Here is a 22,509-nt window from a genome sequence, read left to right as displayed (position 1 = left end):
AGTCCAGACAGGGTGCCAGCTTTCAAGGGACCCACCTTCTGGTAGGGAGAGAAGGGCAGGGAAGCAAATGCATGTCACCTAAGACGATTTCCGATAAGTACTGAGGAAAAACCCGAAAGCAGCGTGATGGAGAGCCCCTCTCCGTGACGACTGCACAACTGCTGCCCTTCAGTTCATCTGCGAGAAGGTGTGTGAGGCCGTTGCGAAGGTCATGATTGGAATTGGATTGCAATAGCAGCTGGAGAGCCCTTAAAGCTGTGCGAGCGGATCGAGTGCGTCAGTGTCGCTTCCGGGGCGGGGCGCGAGCCAGGATTCGGAACACTTGGACAGCTGACAGGTTTTGTTTTTTTTTTTTTTTTTGCGGTACGCGGGCCTCTCACTGTTGTGGCCTCTCCCGTTGCGGAGCACAGGCTCCGGACGCGCAGGCTCAGCGGCCACGGCTCACGGGCCCAGCCGCTCCGCGGTATGTGCGATCTTCCCGGACCGGGGCTCGAACCCGCGTCCCCCGCATCGGCAGGCGGATTCTCAACCGCTGCGCCACCAGGGAAGCCCAGCTGACAGTTTTGAGGGTCGTGGTGCGGCGCTGACTTTCGCCGCTGTGCATCTGTTTTTATCCCCTACCCTTGGACTTGGCTTCGGGATGTTGTCGCAGATCTGATGCTGGCATTTCCTAGCCGACAGGAGCACACCCACCAGCAGCTTTATTATACTCGTTCCTTTTACACTTCCAGCAGCTGTCTTAGGAGTTGTTCAAATAGTCTCAAAAAGAAAGGAATACATAAACCGTAGAGAAATGAAGAGAGAAATACCATGCTTACTGGTGGGCGAATTTAACATTACAGTTATGTAATGTATCCTCCCATAATTTTATAAGCTCAGCATAATTTCAACGAAATTCTTGTAGAATTTCATGGAACTTGATTAGCTAATCTGAAAACTGACGTGAAAATGTAAAGGGCCGTGAGTAAGTAGCCAAGGCATTAAAGAGTATCATAAAGACACAATAACCATATGGTGTTTTTGTGCAAGAATAGACAGAGTACAATGAAAAGGAACAAAAAACCCAGAAATTGATTTATATCCATACAGCAGTTTGATTTGAGAGACAGAGAATAGAGAAATGTTTAGAATATTGGCCATCCATATGGGAAAATAAATGAAATTAAGCATGATTCATACCACAGACAAAAACCTTTTTTAAGAAACATTCAGGGTTGAAATATAAAAGAATATACCTTTGACCTCATAAGATATAGTTTCTTAAATAAGACGTGAGAGACTCAAAATTTGACTACTAATATTAAACTTTTGTGTATGTGTGTGAAAAAACCATACCAACGTTTTAAAAAAAAATCAGAAACAGCTTCCCTCTTAATTGTGTTAACTTAAAAATTCACTCTGATAAAACCAGACAGGAATAGGCATATTTGGTGAAATATGTTTACTTCCTAAGTTGATTCCTTAAGGAGGTATGGGATTATCAGTATTGATTTTAATATAGAAGATTTGTTTGACTTATAGGCATGTCCAAGTAGTACACGAATACGCTGTTACTCGCAGGTGGCAAAGCTCTGGTCGCGGAGCAGGGAGAGGAAGATTGCTGTCTGAGCGAACTGAGTAATCCTTACTGAAGACAGTTGCAAACACCACAGTAACCAGTATGTATTGAGCACTAACCAGGTCCTAGGCCACGTTTTATTTTAAAATCGTCTCAGTCATGTGAGATTGGCCATGTAGTGTCAGGAACAAAAGTTAAAGTAAAAAATAAGGAGATTTGGAGGCTAACTGGCTGGTGAAATGGTGATTTCGTTTATAGAAATTAGAAAAAAAAAGTAGAAGAGGATCTAGACCTTATACATAAGTTTGGAGTAGGATATATTGATTTACAGGACTAGTCAGACACTTGGGAATGTGATTTTGTGACTTGGGAGAGAGTTCTGAGCTACTGCTCTAGATTCAAAGAGCATATACGCTGTGGAAGATACTGACTTCAGTCCAAGAAGTAAGGTCGCCAAGGATTTGAGAGCGTAGAATACTGAGGACAGATTCTTGGAGAAGAAGGAACTCTAGGTAGAAGAGAATGCAGTTCTGTAGCACCTAAGATGTCTAGAGTAGAACAGGAGGTAGACAGTGGTGCCAGATAGCGCAACGAAATGAAGCAGTTAAAAGAGCAGTCGGTAACTGTCATATTGCCCCATTGGTGGTCGGTAGCAAACTATTATACAATCAGTCTCTGAAAATATATGAAAAGATAGTATGCTTCTAATTTGGGAGAGTTATTTTTATATATCCATTTTTTTCCTTGGGTGTTTTTTGTTCATTGTAAGACATTATTAAATTGATTCTTTAACAGATGCACTGACATTTTGAAAGATGGTGACAGATAATCCTTAAATAGCAGTGTTTCCACGGGAATCACTTTGAGAAGAATTTGTTTTTGTCGTGATAAAATTTTACTTGACTTTAAAATGACCTATGAAAGAATTAAGTTCCCAGCTCAAGAATTAGTTTTACGTTAGCTAAAAATATTCCGTTTGAACTTTCAAAATGCTCCTTTTTCTTCTTAAAGACAGGTATGTCTAGGAGTTGCATGACATTCATAGTATTTAATATCCTGCCTTTATTGCCACAAAATATTTATCCATGCAGTTTCTTCACATGACATTACTTTGTCAGGGAATCCCATGATTTGGTCTTTCGGACTTGAATTTAACTTTCACATTTTTCGTTGACACTTCCATAGATTCTTAGCACTGCGTCAGTTCTTTCATATTGGGGGTTTATGGTTTCAATTTTAAGAACTCTGTTTAAAATATTAAAACTAGCTATAATCACATGCTTGTGAACAGCAAGAGAGACATATCACTTAAAACAGGAACCCCCTGAGGTTATAGGGAGCATTTGTCAATTCTCTAAGCCTTCTCTAGATGACTTAGCGCTTTTCTTAAGGTCAGAGCCGGCTGTGGGACGCTTGGTGGCTAGGTTCGCTTGAACTGATAGGCACGTACACTTGGCCTTGGCCGTGATGTCCACGTAGCACTTCTGCCAACTTCCACCTGGACCATCACCAGCCACCCCTGTCTCCTGAAGCAAACGGAGACCTTAAGTGACTATGGAGACTTAGGATATGCCTTTCAAAGTCACTTAGTTCAAGAGGTAGAAAGGTCACCTATCATTGTTGCTTAGAGCTTCGTGCTTCAAGTAAGTGACGCCCGAGTGTGCAGCAGTGAGCCCGGGCCCACCCGGCTGCAGCAGCCCGGCTCCTGTCTTACGCCCTGAACTCAGTGGACGGTCAGTGAATATTTGTCGACTGCAACATTTAGGCATAGCTCTGAAGTCTAATTCTACTTAGAAAATGTTCTGTCCATGATTTACTAACCATGTCAGCTTCATGTACATGCTAAGATATTTTATTCTTGACTAAAACATGAAATTTGGGGGTGAAGACATTTTAAAAAGTATAAGTTAACTGCTTTTTAGGACTTTTATTATATTGGACTGTTTATACTCTACTGCGTGCTATACTTTTCATGGAGTAGGAGAATATGAAAGATACGAAGGAGATCACAGTTACTGAAGTCTCTTCTCCCCCTCACTTACACTCGACAGGGACAAGTAGAGGATGAAGATGATTCCAGAGCCTTCCATGAGCCTGAATCCAATGCTGATTTAATCTGTACTCACTGTGCGCTGTTTTCCCATACATTTTCTGTACCATGTTCACTAAAGAAAGAACCTACCTACTGTACATTTGTCAAGAAAAATCTGTTGTAGTTAATATCATTGAGTAAAATATTCAACTACCTACAGAGAACTTAAATATATACAGTACTGTTGTGTTTTTAAACTTTCTCTAATCTCCCTTATGAAATAGCAAGTCTGGTGAAAGATTTCAATTGCATTATAACACTTCTTTAAGAAGCAAAAAATAACAGCATATGCAATCTTTGTGTTACTGCTTTTCAGCCTGACTGAATGAGCTTTTGGGTTGTTAGAACCAAAAGTAGATGAAAATTTCTAATGCTGTGTTAAGTATCTTCTGAAAATGAATCACTATCAGTTCAGTCACCAAAGAACTAGGATCGAACTGTTTCATGCTCTCTGACCCTCCGCATGGCTCAGGAGAACCACAGCCCGTTTCAAAATACGTGAACTCCTGTTACTACCCACCCTAAGGGTACAGTCACAGCTGCCCCAGAAGAAGGCAGCTTTGTTACCAATCCATGCCTGCAGGTGGGGGAGCATCTTCCCTGGGGGCGGGGGGGCACATTTATAAATACCATTTTTTTATTCCCTGTGCTCATGATGTGTTGTTAGAAGTTAGAAGTGTTCTCCTTGGTGGAGCAGTGATACCGGAGTCTCCCGAGCGGTATTTCTTCCTGGTTCCGTCTCGGAAGGTTGTGCATTTCTCAGGATTTGTCCATTTCTTCCAGGTTGTCTGTTTTGGCGTAGAGTTGCTTGTAGTAATTAATCTCTTATGATCCTTTCTAGTTCTGTGGTGTCGGGTGTAACTTCTCCTTTTTCATTTCTAATTTGATTGATTTGAGTCCTCTCCATTTTTTCTTGAATGGCTCTGGCTAAAAGTTTATCCATTTTGTTTATCTTCTCAGAGAACCAGCTTTGGGTTTCATTGATCTTTGCTATTGTTTTCTTTGTCCCTATGGCATTTATTTCTGCTCCGATCTTTATGACTTCTTTCCTTCTACTAACTCCCTAACAGTATTGCTGTAGGACCGTTCACGTGAGTGCCTGACAGTTACTTGTCCACAGTTAGTGCTCAGACGTCGGTAACTGCTCTGTCCTTCGCACTTATAAACTATTATACTAAACAATCCTTCTTGTTAAAAAAAGATCTTATATTCTTTTATGTATACATTTCTTTTACATATATGTGTTCTTTTTCCAATTCTTTTCCATTATAAGTTATTATAAGATATTGAATATAGTTCCCCGTGCTATATAATGGGACCTTGTTTATCTGTTTTATACGTAGTAGTGTGTGTGTGTTCATCCAAAACTCCTAATTATCTTCTCCACTCCTTCACTATCCCCCCTGGTAACCATAATGTGTTTTCTATGTCTGTGAGTCTGTTTCTGTTTTTGTATACATTTCTTGATAACAAATCTTTAAAATTTCTCCAGAAAAGAGAATATTTAAAGAATATCACTGAAAAGTGAATGTAAAGAATTCTTAGATTGTTCTAAATTACACATTTTAGATACATTTTTCCAGGAAATATTTTAAACACTTTTATACAGTTGCACTGCAAGTCTGAAATATTGTCATTATTTTTATGGAAAAAACATGCTACACCTACTATATGTGTATGCGTGTGTGTACATATGTATATATGTGTGTGTGTATGTATGTATATACATATGTATATATTTTATTTACTCCAAAACTCAAGTTAGTCTTTCAGAATAATTTTCTTTTTAAATCCCTGATTGCTGAATGGTTTACTCTTTTGCACTGATTCTGTTTTACCAAAATGGTTCTGTGTTCATTTTACTTTATAATGGACAAGTTATTTTTGAGCAAAGCCTTCTTAGCCTTGATTTCATAGATAAAAGGTGCATGGATAGTTTCTAGGGGCTGGATGGATACTCTGAAATTATATGCTATTTTGTGAAAATTATGAGAGTCTGTATTTAGATATATAATTTTCTGGCTTGAACATTCATATCTTTCATCAGATTCTCAAGACTTTCTCAAGCCACGGTTTAAAAGGATCAAAAAATAGCTCTTGTTATACTTGGTTCATCAGTTCAACATTCTTGAGGAATCCTAGTTTTATAATTGGAGCAATTATAAAGGATTATAGGCATTATTTAGCAAATTAAATCAAGGTTTGTTTTTTGTCTCAGCAACTTCCTACATTATTATATTCTGTATAGACCAGCCTATATCATGCTCTTCGCCATAATGGTGCTATTGTATTATCCCACCATCCCATAATGCTCACAATCAGTTCTCAACATTACCTTTTATACCTCTCATCTGGCACAGAAAAATGAAAGCATAAAGCTAACTAAAACACGTTTTGATCTTGGAATAGTGTAAGAAAGGGAATTGTGAAGTGAAAGTCTCAGCTTTGTCCGTGTTTTGTCTGTATGTGTTTCTAAAGTCTGACCGAGATTTTATTTTTGTTACATAGGTGCTTGACTTTTGATTTCAGAAAGGGAAAGAGAGTTTCTTCCCTGAATATGATGCTCTATGAATGAAATCTTACAGTCGCTTGAAGGTTTCTTTTAGAGCTCTCAGAGATATGGTGAAGTAATTCCAAATATGAATATAGTATAACTCAATTCCATAGAAACAGCTTTGATGGCATGGCAGTAGATTGCTGGCATCTTTGCATATAATGTGAGGGATTTTGGTTGATTCTTCTAAAGGCCGGAGATCTTCAGAAAGCAGCAGTATGCCAGGAGTCTACCCACATGCCATCCTTTTTATCTACTGAACTTTCTTTGTAAATGTGTTTGCAGCTGAGACATGGGCCTTTACTCCTGACAGCTCAGCCAGTCAACAAATATCTATTAAGTGTCTGTTTTGGGTGAGGTGCTGTGTTATTTTGGGGGGAGGGATACCTTAGGGAAAAAACAATGAAAACAAAGCAAAACAAAAACCTAAGCAAAATCCATGATCTTTTGGAGTTTGTTAATGCAATTACACACAGATACTTTAAAAATTGAATAATCAAGTAAGTAAATGATGATATACGTGAGACAGCACTCACTGTGAAAGGTAAGCAGTTTTTACTTTTAGTATAGCTTCATTCTTCTATAGTTTTTAACCCTAATGCTAAAGTACCTTTTATTTATTTTTTGACTTAAATTTTATTTTATTTTTGGGTCCATAGTAAACTACACTGTCCATTTCTCTGAGTGAAAAATTAAGAGAATTAAGAGCTAAACTTTTAAAACCAGTTCAAGCACTATCTTTTTTTTTTTTAAACATCTTTATTGGAGTATAATTGCTTTACAGTGGTGTGTCAGTTTCTGCTGTATAACAAAGTAAGTCAGCTATACGTATACATATATCCCCATATCCCCTCCCTCTTGTGTCTCCCTCCCACCCTCCCTATCCCACCCCTCTAGGTGGTCACAGAGCACCGAGATGACCTCCCTATGCTATGCGGCTGCTTCCCACTAGCTCTCTATTTTACATTTGGTCATGTATATATGTCCATGCCTCTCTCTCACTTCGTCCAGCTTACCCTTCCCCCTCCCCGTGTCCTCAAGTCCATTCTCTAGTAGGTCTGTGTCTTTATTCCTGTCTTGCCCCTAGGTTCTTCATGACCATTTTTTTTTTTAGCTTCCATATATATGTGTTAGCATATGGTATTTGTTTTTTCCTTTCTGACTTACTTCACTCTGTATGACAGACTCTAGATCCATCCACCTCACTACAAATAACTCAATGGCGTTTCTTTTTATGGCTGAGTAATATCCCATTGTATATATGTGCCTCATCTTTATCCATTCATCGGTCGATGGACTAAAGTACCTTTTAAATGATCTTTCATCTTCTCCCAATTAATAAGGAATTTATCATTTGTTAAGGAGTACCAAACTCTGGAAGCTGTTTATAGTTAGAGGTAGAATTAAGGTCAAACTTACTGTTCCAAGCACTGGAATGGAGCCAGAATCCAGCAAATCAGCAATAATTGGTAAAAATGTCTCCCGATTCCCTGGTAGTATTAGAAAGACCTCACAAATAACCAGTTATAAAGTGGTTAAACAGAGAAAGTTATTAGGATTGTGATTTTGGCTGCTTTGTTGTTTTAACTGACCTTGAAATAAAGTACTGTGAAAGTAATAGATATTACCAAGTTTATGAAAACAAAAAGTTCTACTCGGTGTGCTGAGTTGACTAAAGATGCTAGAGGAAAACGTACTCTTAAGAATTCATCACACAGATGTTCAGGGTGAAAGATTTCCTGATTTAGACACGAAAGACCTGGACTGAAGGTTCATGCTGTCATTTGTCATTAGGGTAACCCCGTGCCCAGGTTGTCTGGGGACCGTCCTGGTTTATATCTGTGGTCCTGACACAGTTAATAATAGTGCCCTCTTTCAGGCTTAAAAATGTGTTGGTTTGGACAAGAAATTGTATGGCCAACTCACTGTGACAACCAACTCTATTTTTACAATCATAAAGTTGGCGTAATACATTTGGTCTTTCAGGCTGTTGAGGTAGCCGGAAGAAACCTGTGTATAAGAAAACATTTTGAAATCTGAACATCTTTTATAAGAACTAGAAAGAGGTCTATAAGTATTAGTGTATTCACTTGGGCAGACAGACTACAGGGACTTGTATACAGAGCGTGGTTTTATTGTAGTCAGTCATTCTCGAACACATTTGGTATTGCTCTTGTTTGTGTAACGCCCGAGTTTCCCAGGATATGTTATGTTGAAATCGAGGCCCAACGTGACAACGAAGAATATTGAAACCTAGATTTTACTTGTGAAGAGGATAAGGGGTAGATTCAAGGTCCCTTTATCAGTAGGAAGGAGAAACTTAATTCTGCCTAAATCTGGGAAGCCGTTAACCAAGCATCGTGTGGACCACGGAACCCTGGCAAGCAAGAGTCAGCTCACCATTCGGAACTTTTAAAAATACAGTTTCTGGGCTTCCCTGGTGGCGCAGTGGTTGAGAGTCCGCCTGCCGATGCAGGGGATGCGGGTTCGAGCCCCGGTCCGGGAGGATCCCACGTGCCGCGGAGCGGCTGGGCCCGTGAGCCGTGGCCGCTGCGCCTGCGCGTCCGGAGCCTGTGCTCCGCAACGGGAGAGGCCGCAGCAGTGAGAGGCCCGCGTACCGCAAAAAATAAGTAAATTTAAAAAAATACAGTTTCTGGGACAAGATATTAGGGGATAGTTATTACTACTTCACAGGGTTGTTAAAAATATTAAAGAGATAATGTATACGGAAACATCAGGTCTGTAACCTGCAATTTTGAGTAGCTGCTTAATAAATACTAGTTGAGTAAATGCGCGAGATCTGGGAAGAATGGAGCGTCAAGGGAATATATCCTACAAAATAATGCTCTTTCTTTCATTTTTTTCTATGCCAGCCAAGACCTCTCCCTTATAGATTGTTACGAATGGCCACGAATACAAGTTCATTTGCCTGTGACTCAGATCACACTTGTTACAAGCTTTGTGCGTCTTCTCAATCATTCAAACTATTTTTACTTCCAAAATCTGAAACTGAAGATTCTGAACCCCCTAGATTAGGATTTGAGGTCAGCAAAAGACTCAATTTTACTATCTCCATCTACTGGCAGGGAGGAACTATCCCCAAGCATCTGGACTGGCATAGAAAAGAGGAGAAAGAACATTTAAAAGGTAAGCGAAACATATATTTTATTTACTCTCCATTTTAAACTCTTCTCATACACGCTTGCCATAATCTCACGCGGTTAAGGTTTGTACAGTGAACCCTATGAAAGCAGAGGATTTCTGGAGGTGGTATCGCGTTCTCCCCTGATTCTTCGACACGAGCGAGTGTAGACTTGACTGTTCGCCCTTCCTCGCGGGGTACCTCGCACCCGTGTGCTCCGAAGCGTCTGGCCAGTTGTACCAGTGCTTCAGGGCTGTTTTCACATTCCTCATAATCTTGCAACTGCAGCATGCTTACTGAAACATCTCTGTTCTCGATTGTGTGTTCTCCGATGTGTTCAAGGTAACGTCCTCTGGCATATTATTTTGGCTGTTATGGTGTAGAGAGAGGAGCAGGATGTTTCTTAAACTGTAATTGATTCTTCTGGTGTTTCTTAGAGTTTTTTCCATCCTTCATTGCTACTTAACTTTCTTTGGCAGAACTTACTGAATAAAATGCTCTTGTTAATTCCAGAGTAAAAATCTTAATACATTTTTTTGTATCAGGGGCTTTTTCTTGGTATGTTGCTTCCCCATCATAAATCTTTTGTTACGGATGACTTTTAACAGGATTACAACATTGCAATCGAATTTGAAAGTGCGATGACTGCTATAAAATAAATATTTTGACGGTTTGTGTGGCTGTGCAGGAATAGATCTCTGTAAATTTAAATCATGTGTTTTAAGTGATTAGTATAGTTCTTCCTCAGGCTTCTGTTATGAATATCTTTCTTGAAAAAGCCTGATCTCTACTGGAAAATAAGACTGAGAGATAGCCACATGTCAAGATAATTAGTATTACTACAGTTGCTGTGATTAAACTCGGTACTTTTTCTCTTGCCAGTTTTCTCCTGCTTCCCCCCACTCCCTGGGCATGTGTTTCCATAACTTTGTTCTATTTCTTTGGACAATGTTCGATTTCTTTCGGAAGAGGAATGGATGGATTTATAGGAAACGTGGGTGGAGAGTTTTCAGCGTCAAAATCAGATTTCATGGGCAAGAATTTTCAAGGAAATGCTCTGTTGAGACAGGTCTGTTCCCTCGCTGGGAGGTCACGAATGCAGCTGGTCCATTTGCTGGCTGGGGATTACACTCACGTAAACAGTGCAAATACCATGCGGAAGGATCCTTAATCTTCTTGTGGCATCTGACACCGTCCAATCTGACAGACGTATCCTCAGAATCTTCCCTGAGATCAGAAGCTAGGGGAATAATGAATAACATTGAATTATAATAATATAATAATTATATAATAATAATAATAATATTGAATAATGTTGAAGGAACCCCAGTGATAAGGAGTGTCGGAGAATCATCCCTCCTCACAAATGAAACTTCCAGTGGACTCTGTAAAGTTCAGTTCAGTTCCTGCTTTGAAATTGTGTTCAAAATTCAAAATATGGGTCTTCTTGACTCTGTCCCATCCTGCGTCTCAGCTCCTCTTTTTAGACTGCTCGACTCTGGATCTTTGGTTTGATTTTAAAACTATTGTCATAAAACTAGCTGTTGCTCAAGAATTCTGCTAACGGTTATATTCAGGCCAATTATTCGACATCTTCACGTTTGTGCTTATCTTCTCCCTTCTAATAGCCCAACTAGATGATAAAATAACATAAGCGGAGATGCAATAGCTTGGCATGATTTGGTATCTCCTGGTCATTATTAAAAAAATGCCTTTGCTTTGAGAAATAACATTTAAGTAATCTATTTCCCCACCAAAATTATGTGTTTTATTGATATTATTAATTTGCGACTTCCACGTCTTTTAAAAGTCTCACAGTTGTCTTTTATACACATTCTAACATCACTTTAGGATTGAGGACAGTTGTTGGATTTGGAGGGTGGGGTAGGGAGGTGATGCTTTCTAGCGGGGCGGAATGGTTAGAATATTCAAGAGCGTAAGTCTGCTTACACGTCCAGTGTAACTGCTCTTCACTGATTCCTGCTATCTTGATGTGGAATTACTCCTGAAACCAAAGATCCTGCTGCAGATGTAACTTGTAAATCTCAAATGTTGCTTCTGGAAAGAGATGCAAACCCAAACGCTCTCCATTACTGAGAGTGTTTAATTAATAACAGTTAAAACATAAGGTGGGAGGACACGATTTGTATAGAAGTGACCAAATTTATTATTTTTCCTATCTTTGGATGTTATTCATAAGAAACTCATAGGCTCATTACCTATAAATTATATGCATTCATCTTTAATGATAAATATAACTAGGAAGCAGCTAAGTCTCATTTTTCAACACTGATGATGGTTGAATACAGTAAGACTGAAACAGGTTCCTATTTTATTGTTTCTTAGAAATCATTTATTTTGCCTAATTCAGAGTTTAACGTAAGAGAGAATTTTAAACATATTTTAAAAATTCACTTAAGTCATATACGAATGGCCTTATTTAACGAGAAAGTTTGTACCGATTACTGTTTCATTATTATTTTCCTTGATGCATTTTAAACATCTTCCCATCAAAATGTCACTACTGTATCTAGACATTGTGTGTTCACAAAGAAATAGGTCACTGCTTTCCACAGTTGAAATTGCTGGTAATTTCCATCTGAATGTTGTAAATTATACGTCCAGTGCAGATACAGTAGACTGACAGATCCTGAGTCTCCAAATGGATTAGGTTCTTTATTGGACATATTTTTTCTTAAATAAGCATATTTGTTTTTTTGGAGGTTAAGTAATATGAATTTGCGCTTAATCATGTGTCCTAATCTTTCACGTAAATACCTTTCACTGCTTAAAAATATTCCAGAGCTCCTGGTATTTAATGTAAACTTTCTACACTGAATAATAGTTTTAATTCAACAGGAGAGTCAATTAAATATTGAAGAAATGAAATCAATAGTGAATCTTTAAAGTGAATGTTTCTTTTATTCTTCCTTTGTCTCTGTTCTACATTCTGGTTTTAGCCGCCTTGTGATATGTAAAATAATACACAATTTAATGCAGAATAAAAACTAATAGCATTGCTTAAACATGCTTCTGTGTAATGGCGTGTGTAATGTGTGTGTATACAATTATATTCGTTACTAATTGGTGTGCAGTAAAGGCTTTAAGGAGATTCTGTGTTTATATACTTGGCGATCTATCCTGCCGCGTAAGAGGTAAGAAGATTATTGCCAGTGTGTTTCCCATAATTGAGCCTTCACTGAAAATGTTATGTCATACCCCGTTGTATAAAACCCAAATAGGTTACTTTCACCACCCCCTTAAGGCTAAAATACCATGCTGTCAAATCATTACCATTTCTGTATCTCGTGCCTCAATAGCTGAAGAACTTTATAGATCTTACTTGCCGTGTCCTTTGTAACATTAATCCAGATATTTTCAAGCATGAACAGGGAACACCAGTAATAATAACGCCTGAACCACGGCCCATTTTGATTTTGGTCGCATGCTTAAAAATCTTAACTCTAACGTGAATAATAGTGAAAGTGATTTGTTTAGTCATGTGCCTGAGAAGCCCGGAGATGGGCTGACGTTACTGTGTGGTTTGAGCTGGGATCTGGCTCCACTTTGCTCTCCTGCTGTGGGTCTGTCAACTTCTGTACGTTGACTTTTCCATCAGACTGGATTCTAATATGACAGCTTATTGGCTACAGCAGCTCTGGACCTTACTTCTGCGCCCAGCATGGTCTAGTCCCCAACTGTTGAGGGGGGAAAAAAGCCATTGGGTTCACTCTGATTGGCCTCTTAGAGCCATCCATGCAATGAGGGAGATGGCCTCCTGTTGACTTTCCAGGCATATTTCTGGGGAGAGTCCACCAGGGCTGCTTCACAGTGCTGGTGGGAAGGGTGGGGCATGCTATGCGGATGCTCGCGTATAAACTTTCCCTCCTTGCGTTTGGAAGTTTTGCTCTGAACTTCTGAACATGGGCCCTCGTTTCTTACCATTGCTTATAGGTAGGTAGGAGGCTTATGGCTGAATTCTTTGACTTCTTCTTAGTTACAAAAGAATTCAAACCTCTTTTTAAAGATAGTGCCAAGTCAAAGAAATGGCGTGATTTCTACAAGCTTATCCTCTTTTCTCCTCCTTCAGTCAAGCTGTAGAAGGGAATCAGAAATTTGCATCACTGCCGGAAAATTCCTGCTTCTTGCCTCATCGGTTTGATCTTTGTGAAATTGGGTTCCTTATACGTATTGACCAATTTTGCATTATCTTGCGTAGCAATCTTCTATTTACTAACATCAGAAAAACCGGATACCTGATAATAAATTTTCTTTCTCCCTGTGTTTGAGTTAGGCCAAGTATGATGGACGAAGTTTCTCCCTCACGTACATACTGATTTGTAATTATCAAGGTGGTTAGTTTATACGAGCATCATTTCCTATGAACTTTAAAAGTCTCTGATTATCTCTAGTTTATAAAAAAATAATCCCTGATATCAAGTGTCTTGCCTAAAATAACAGATTTTTAAAAATTAATTGATTACTCTATTTTTGGCTGCATTGGGTCTTCGGTGTGGCTCGTGGGCTGTGGAGCGCAGGCTCAGTAGTTGCGGCGCACGGGCTTAGTTGCTCCGCGGCACGTGGGATCTTCCCAGACCAGGGCTGGAAGCCGCGTCCCCCGCATTGGCAGGCGGACTCTCAACCGCTGCATCACCAGGAAAGTCCCAAAATAACAGATTTTTATTATCAACTGATTCATAGTTCCGAGTTAAGATAAAATAATGACAATAATTGTGGCATTCTCAGTATGGTAAAGTTATAAAACACGTTTTATTTTAAAATGAGTTAGTATTTAAGAAAATGGCAAGTCTCAGTAATGAGTAATCTGTCACCTTCAGCTGAAATATATATGGAGGTTATAATAGATGAACTTGGAGTAAATATGAATTAAGGGACTTCAATTGGGGAGGAATGTACATTGTAAAATCTTCTTATTCTCATATGTATAGTCTCTGGAAACTTATGAATGAGGGATGGAATGTTGAAACTGTTTTATTGCCAAGTTCCAAGATATCAAGTTTCTTTATACTAACAATATGTACTGTGTGGTGCCATGTGCCAGGCACAGGGCTAGATACTGGTTACAGACTTCAAAATCAGTTTTGCCCAGAAGATTTTCTACCTCACTAGAAGTTCAGAGTGTGGCAGAAAAGAAAGAAACGTCAGCCCACACGTGATGATTAAAGTATGCCGCCCTACATAGAGAACAGACTCGTGGTTGCCAAGGGAGAGGGGGTGGGAGAGGGAAGGATTGGGAGTTGGGGGTCAGCAGAAGAAAACTGTTCTATAGGGAAGGATAAACCACGAGGTCCTGCTGTGCAGCACAGGGAACTATATCCAATCTCCTGGGGTTAAGCCATAATGGAAAAGAATATAAAAAAGAATGTGTATATATATATATATATATATATATATATATATATATATACACATGTATAACTGAATCACTTTGCTGCACAGCAGAAATTAACAACATTGTAAATCAACTATACTTCAATAAAATAAAATTTTAAAAATGCAGCCTTAAAGGAATGTACAAAGGGAATTAAGGATTACATTCTATGAAAGGTGACATCTGAAGTGGGTTTTGATAATGGAATATGTATTTACTAGGATACCGAGTCTAGGAATGAGACTACACTACAGCCCTAGAAGTTGTCACATTAAGAGGACAGAGGCTTTGTCTTGTTCTGATGTCCTGAGCCCTTGGTACAGCGCATGAAACATAATAGGTTCTCAATGTATGATTTTTGACTATTCATTCCCTTGAGGAATAAAATGATTATCTTCTGGAATAAATTCAAGAACTTCAATTGGGCATATTTTATTTTATTTATTTATTTTTTTAATTTTTATTTTTTTGCGGTACGCGGGCCTCTCACCGCTGTGGCCTCTCCCGTTGCGGAGCACAGGCTCCGGACGCGCAGGCGCAGCGGCCATGGCTCACGGGCCCAGCCGCTCCGCGGCACGTGGGATCTTCCCGGACCGGGGCATGAACCCGCGTCCCCTGCATCGGCAGGCGGACTCCCAACCACTGCGCCACCAGGGAAGCCCGGGCATATTTTAAATAATTGCATTTGTTTTTATAGCTTACTTAATGTAGCAATCTCTTATTTTTCCTTAGTGAACTTTTTTTTGCAATTTGTAAACAGTTTGAGGTAGACAACACTAACTTTTTCTGTCTTTTTTTTCCTTTTGCTATTGTTTTAAAGTATGGGAAACAGTAGATGGAGCCAATAAGAAAACGTAAACTTGAGTCTCAGTTTTTTTGTATTATTGTACTTTTGTGTTTAGTCGGAATTTAAAATATTAAGCATGAAAACAAGGTACTTCTATATAGTTTGGAATTCATGGAGAGAGATTTGTTTGCGCTGTTGAGTTCAAGTATACGTTCTCTCTACAGAATCAAGTAAGATTAGGTGAGATTACTCTGGATTTTCTAGGCAAAAAGTGCCAATTTATGGAGCCAGTGAAACTGGCAACAAACACATACATATATGTATGTACGTATGTGTGCATGTTTATATGTGTTAAATGATTTTAACTAACTTTTGTTAAAAGTGAAATATGTTAATTAAGAGTTAATGAGATTGAAAATGGAAATAGCCATATAAAAAACTAGCAAGATTAAGATAAAGGAGGATTATCACAGGCAAAAAAAGAAAAAATACTGAGCGGACCAAAGCACAGGTAAGATCAGTGAGTACGTGTGTGTGCATCAAGGAAGGACTTGGAAATAGGTGCACCTGACTATTACAGAAATACCTTTTCTAACGCAATTTGAAGATAACATGTATTTGGAAGTAAATGCATCAAAAATCTCATAAGACACCTGTGAAATCTGCCAGTTTATGGGGACACATCCCTACGCCCTCCCTATGTGAACAGGGACCGGAATTCTTCAGAACTTAAAGCTAAACCAAAACTGGAAGCCTTTCTTTTTACCTCATTCCTAATCCTCCAGGTCTTTTCTGCTATAGCCAACTTAAAGCATTAGCATGGAGAAGGACATGGATGTTTTCTCTTCCTTTAGGAATTATATCTTGTCCACAGACGGTTTTTTTTAATGTTTATTTATGTATTTATTTTGGTGCTGTGGGTCTTAGTTGCGGCACGCGTGTGGGATCTAGTTCCCCGACCGGGGATGGAACCCAGGCCCCCTGCATTGGGAGCGCGGAGGCTTGCCCACTGGTCCACCAGGGAAGTCCCTACAAAACTTCTTTTTTGATGTTATCTTTTTAAATAATACAGCTTTTCAAGCATTAAATTTTTTTATTGCTTTTCATGATTCTCTTACTCCTTCCCTCTTTCGTTCTTAAATATACTTTTAAAGGGGCCAACAGTCTGAAATGCACGGCAAATATTATGAAATTGCTTTGGTTTTACTGTTAACTTATTGAATACATACAGATGTGCAATGATTCTTCATAACTGAATTGTATGTGAACATATATAGTCAACAATTTTAGACTTCACATTATTAATCTCCCTTCTTTTCCTTTTCTATTGTTATTTCATGTTAGTTTTCAATACTCTGACCTCAAGGAGGGTTGGGAAGGATAATATGAAATGGTGTTAATTTTAATTTTTAAAATTTAGTGTTTATATGTATATTTTCACTTTTCATGCTGTCTTTTATCTGGATGAACAAGACTTATTCTTGTTGAGGATGCATTGCAAGGAGCATGTTGTAAATAGGTGAATGATTGCTGACAAACATTTGTTTCATTTCTTTGGTATTTTCTTTGAGTGTACCGTCCGTTGTTTAGGAAAACCAAACGTTCAATAAAGTAGTCATAAAATAGGTACTTGTCTCATCCCTAAAATCCTAGTAAAGTTCTGTGTTTGGAAAGATGATTTTTTTAAGCAACTGAACTATGAATGCAAAGTCTTATTTTGGTAGATCCTACTCTTTGTCACTTCTTTCTTTTTCTTCTTTTCGATTATAGGCCTAGTTGTTTGAGATTTACATGTAACGTTGACAGTCATGTGCAAATCATATGTATTTGGTGGCAAACCTCACTGCGTTCTGAGATGATTTTGTGGGAGCAGCAGTTTAACTTAAAAGGAAATTTTCAATTCTTTTACCACAAATAAGGCCTAGATTTTCAGCCTTTAAATTATGCTTAATTATAGTTTAATGGAATTGTGAACTATAAAGGAAAAAATAAAGATGTAAACACAATCTAAGTATATACGTTTTAGCCATGAGCTTTTTTGACTGAAGATATAAAAATAGAAGTCATCTTTTAGTAGCCATGTAGTTTATGCATATGAAAGCATAAACACTGTTATATTTGTAAACAGTGCTGTGGATGATATAAGGCCCTCTTTTTTTTTCTTTTTCGAGACAGAATGGGGAAAATAATATATTTTAATAAATTTGATTGGAAAAAATTAATTCATTAAAAAAAGATTAGCTGCCAAAATGAGAAGGACTCTTGATATAAGCTACTGCTCTAAAAATACCTCTGAAATATGTAGGCTATTGTATTAAAATTTAGATAGTGGGGAAATATCTCATTTTTAAAAGGTATCTTTGAAAACAGACAATATATAAATTTAATTTTAATAGTAGATTATAATCATTTTCTTTAAAAAATTGTCAGTATAGAGGAGAATTCATCTATCTTGATAGATCCTTTTGTGTCCTTATGAGATATACTGGTGCTAAATTATGTGCACAGAAGAGGTATTGATTATTTGATATATGCTAATATAACCAATGGCCATATCAAACATTAGCCCCCAATAAGAGGGAAAATGCTTTTGCACAGGTTATAATTATAAATAATAATTATTTAATTTAAACATCCTATGGCACTTAAGGCATATTTACTAATATGATGATATCCCCCATCATATGCACTGTATATATTCCAAGGAAATTATGTTTGTCTTTATCTTGTCTTAGACAATATAAAATCATACTTAACATACTCATTGTTGAAACAGCTGAGTTTAAGAGAATAAAAAAGCTGCTTTAAGAACCATAACTACACCTTGTTAAAATTATTTGGGGTGTCTTAACAATAAAACATGTATTCTTTAACCCTAATCATATTCTCACTAATACATAACACTTGACATTGTCTTTTGAATTCAAGAAGTTTCTTAGAGCATATTCTTAAGTTGCATTTGAAATATGTATTTTGAGTCACATAAGTAGTAAATGAAAAGTTGCTACAGTTACTCTAAGTGCCGTTGAAGAAGGAAGGGCAAAAAGACATACTTGCAAATCAAATAGCTTTGTGCACAACAGAAGGTATATTAGTTGTCTACTGTTAGGTAAGACATCACCACGAACCCGCAGTTTTAAACACCCTGTTTGCTCTCAGCTCTGGAGCTCAGAAGTCCAGGCCTGGGAGACTGGGCTTTTGCTCCAAGTTTTTACAAGACTAAAATCAAGGTATGAGCAAGATTTGATTCCTTTCTGGAGGATGGTGAAGAGTCTGCCTCCGATTCATCGAGGTCTCTTGAGGTTTCAGGATAAAGCCCCCTCTTTCTCGGTACCTCTCAGCCGCCCACATCCTGGGCACACAACCCGCTCCCTTTCCAAGGCCACCACACGGAATTCTCCCCATTGAGTCTCTTTCACACTTGGAATTTCTAAGATCAAGAAGGGCCAGCTTCTGTTAAGGGCTCACCCTGTTAGGTTAGGCTTCTCCTATAATCTACCTTTTGGTTAACGGGGAGTTAACTGACCTCATCATGGCAGTGATACCCCATCCTTGTCACAGCTTCCACCCACTCAAGACAGGGGCTCCTGGCGCGTGAGGGACATTGGGGGGTCTCCTTAGAGTCTGCCTGCCAGGGCGGGAAGCAAGGTCGTTGGTGTAAAATCATGGGGAGAGCCCGTGGAGTTGAAATACTGAGCAGGCGAATTTGGCACTAAGGAGTCCATTGGTTTAAAAGGGAATTAGGATTCACAGATCCACACTGCTGGCTATAAAACAGAGAACCAACAAGGACCCACTGTAGAGCACAGGGAACTGTACTCAGTGTCTTGTAATGACCTATAAGGGAAAAGAATCTGAAAAAAGTGGATACATGTGTATGTATAACTGAATCCCTTTGCTGTACACCTGAAACTAACACAATACTGTGAATCAATTATGTTTCAATTAAAAAAAGGGAAGTAGGGTATGGGAGTGAAAGAATTGAAGAGGAGAAGGCAGAAAACCATAATAGAAAGAAAAAAAAGAGAGAAGAAAAATGTAGTTTAGTATAAAATGTCAATGATTTAATAGGCCTTAGACAACTCTGTGTTGCACAGTTTGATGGGATGTTCCTAAAAGGAGTCAATAAAATGAGAATTTTTCATATTTCTGCAAGTAACTATGCATATATTGAGATTGGATGTTGGGAAATGGGCAAATAAAGGAAAAATGGTGCTTATAAAGTAATGATATTCTTCTCTCTGTGCAATACTGCAAATACAAAGTTCAGTCTTAGGAAGCATATCTCTAAACCATGAAAACTAAAGAGATATCGGTACAGTATAACATTGTCGTCCTGGTGTTATGAGTGTATCAAAGTTGAACAAAGAAAGTGTCAGGTGCTGTGCCATGCACACTACTTCATGTGTTCAAGGTGCAGTTTAGGACTTTTAAATTGTTTTAGAAGTTGAATAAAAGAGTCTTTAAAAGGTTTTTTTGTTTGTTTGTTTTTACTGGGATTTAGCAAACTTTAATGGATTGGATTTTCATGGCCTGAAGAAGTGTAACTGTCTTACTTCTTAGATTTTCTTTGTGTAGGTGAACAGCTGCTCACTTTCCAAATACCAATTATTTGTTTCCTCTCATTATGAACTCTCAGTTGGGTGGATATAAGAACACTTTTGTCTCTACGCTACTGTATGTAAAATAGATAAACAACTGGGACCTACTGTATAGCGCAGGGAACTGTATTCAATATCTTGTAATGACCTATCATGGAAAAGAATCTGAAAAAAAATCTATATATAAATGAGTCATGTTGTTGTACACCTGAAACACTGTAAGTCAACTATGCTTCAATACAAAAAAGAACACTTTTGTCTCAACACATGGTCTCAATTTGCCCGTCCCCTCATCTCTCCCCCAACAATCTAAGCAAAAGAAAAAGATATTAATAACAATGTATTTTGGCGTTTCACCGTGTAAAAGGTTGCCGTGCATAATAAACTTGGAAGCTATTTTATACTGTATTCTCCGCTTAGAAATTTAAAATTCATGTTAGCCTTTTAAAGTCACTGCGAAGTCCTGCAACATTTCTTATAATTTCATATCTTCATAGACTGCTGTGAGTTCCCTTACAACAAGAAATGGATACCATTGCTTTGACCTCATTCCGTTTCTCGAGGTCATTTAAGGGTTGAAATCATTTAGTAATTTCAGTTCATGGGAAACTTTGGGCTTGTATCGGTCACCTTTTTTCAGAAGTTAGTTTGAAACCTACAATTTTGGAAATGTCTGTTCTAAGTGTGTGTCTATGCTTATGTTTTTACCTTCAGGAGTACAAGATCCCCAGCATGAGAGAATTATTACTGTGTCTACTAATGGAAGTATTCACAGCCCGAGGTTCCCTCATACTTATCCAAGAAACATGGTCTTGGTATGGCGATTAGTAGCAGTAGAGGAAAATGTATGGATACAGCTCACATTTGATGAGAGATTTGGGCTTGAAGACCCAGAAGATGACATATGCAAGTAAGTGATCATACCTGAAATTCCAACAGTGTAACAACTGTTAACAGTCTTTCAAGTTGCTTCATTTTGAGGCTGTGATTTTAAATGGCATCTTTTGTTCTCTTATGATTTTCTGATGATCCAAGAAATTTACAACCTTATTTAAGCTCTGTTTCTGTCTACATATGAAAGTAATTTGAGGTAATATATGGTAAAAAAAAAAAATTACATATAGAGTAAAACAGTTTATAAAATAAGGAATAGAGAATAAAAAGCCAAGTAAAGGAATGTAGGTTGTGCCGGAGTTACCACTAGTGCCAAAACTTTTACATTTGAGCTTCCTTATAGCCAAATCAATAAGATAAATAGTAAGCTGTAAAAAGAAAGAGCAGTGTCCATACATACATTTTATCCATAGTATCCAGTATCCATAGGTACACAAATAGATACATAAATACATACATACACCCAGAACTAAGCAGTTTGAATATTTCATTACAAGGAAGAAGTACGGTTCTGAAAGCAGAAGTAGACGTTTAGGCTATAACATCATAGCTGGCCAGGTAGAAATGTATCATAATTCTACTAGAAGCTTTCATGAACCAAAGTCAGCTGGAGTATTTCACCCACGCAAAAGACCACCTACCGTATGTCATACAAATATTAGTCTTTAAATCCCATGTGAATATACTTGTCAAGGTTGGGTGGTCTCATGGAAGATTTTTCACTTCAATGGCATTTGTATATCATGAAAATATTTTACTTGAGCTTCTCTGTGGGGTTCTTTATTTTCCCTTTGATATACAAGTTAAAAGAGAATTTTCTCTTTATGGTATATTACAGATAAATATTTCAATACAGATAAGATAAACTTTATGCTTGCTGTCATTACAATTTGTATCTGTAACATTTATATATAGTTAACATTTTTTTCTTCAAGTTCTTCTTTCTGTGGCTATGCGTTTCAGGTTATTTTTTCCCTTACATCTCTAATTTTAGGCTTTGAGAAGGGTAAGTTATTCTAGCTATTTTTGGAGATGGTGTTTTTCAACCCTTCATTTTATAGATAAGCAGACAAGCCAGAGAAGTAAAGTAGCTGCCCTAGATCTCATTCATGTTTTATAACTCAACACGTACGAAAATCCATTTTTCTAACCCTCGTAGAGATGGTTTTTCACCATGCTCTTCTACACCTCTGGCCTTCTTTTCATACGGAGGGTTACATAATGTTGTAAAAACTGCAGAGGGTTTAAGGTTTGGCCCTCCGTGCAAAGTAGCAGGGTAACCTACCACAGTTTCATGGATGCTGATTGCAGACAGGAGGCTCCCGGGTCCGAGACAAAGGATCGGTGAGAGCAGTGGCAGTGACAGGAGTTCTGTTCCCACAGGTCAGTGCCCGGAGGGCCACGTGACACCTGCACGCCTGGCTGGACGTGTGACGGGACCGGCAGCGTCCTGTGTGCACGCGTGTGTGCACGCGTGTGTGTGTGATGG

At 38.3% G+C, this 22,509-nt stretch overlaps 1 protein-coding gene across 12 annotated transcripts in view; it reads left to right on the top strand.

Annotated features, from left to right (window-relative positions):
- The window catches only part of PDGFC (platelet derived growth factor C), a 374,883-nt gene that overhangs the window by 105,619 nt on the left and 246,755 nt on the right, over positions 1–22,509 (top strand). For all 12 annotated transcript variants that reach the window (XM_067035424.1, XM_067035423.1, XM_067035422.1 and 9 more), the window contains one exon: positions 20,841–21,036. In XM_067035424.1, the coding sequence (XP_066891525.1) occupies positions 20,841–21,036 (196 nt within the window). The remainder of the gene's footprint in view (positions 1–20,840; positions 21,037–22,509) is intronic.

Source organism: Kogia breviceps, chromosome 6 (genome assembly GCF_026419965.1).
Source record: "Kogia breviceps isolate mKogBre1 chromosome 6, mKogBre1 haplotype 1, whole genome shotgun sequence".
Lineage (NCBI taxonomy): Eukaryota > Metazoa > Chordata > Mammalia > Artiodactyla > Physeteridae > Kogia > Kogia breviceps.
This window is presented reverse-complemented; position numbering and strand designations above follow the sequence as displayed.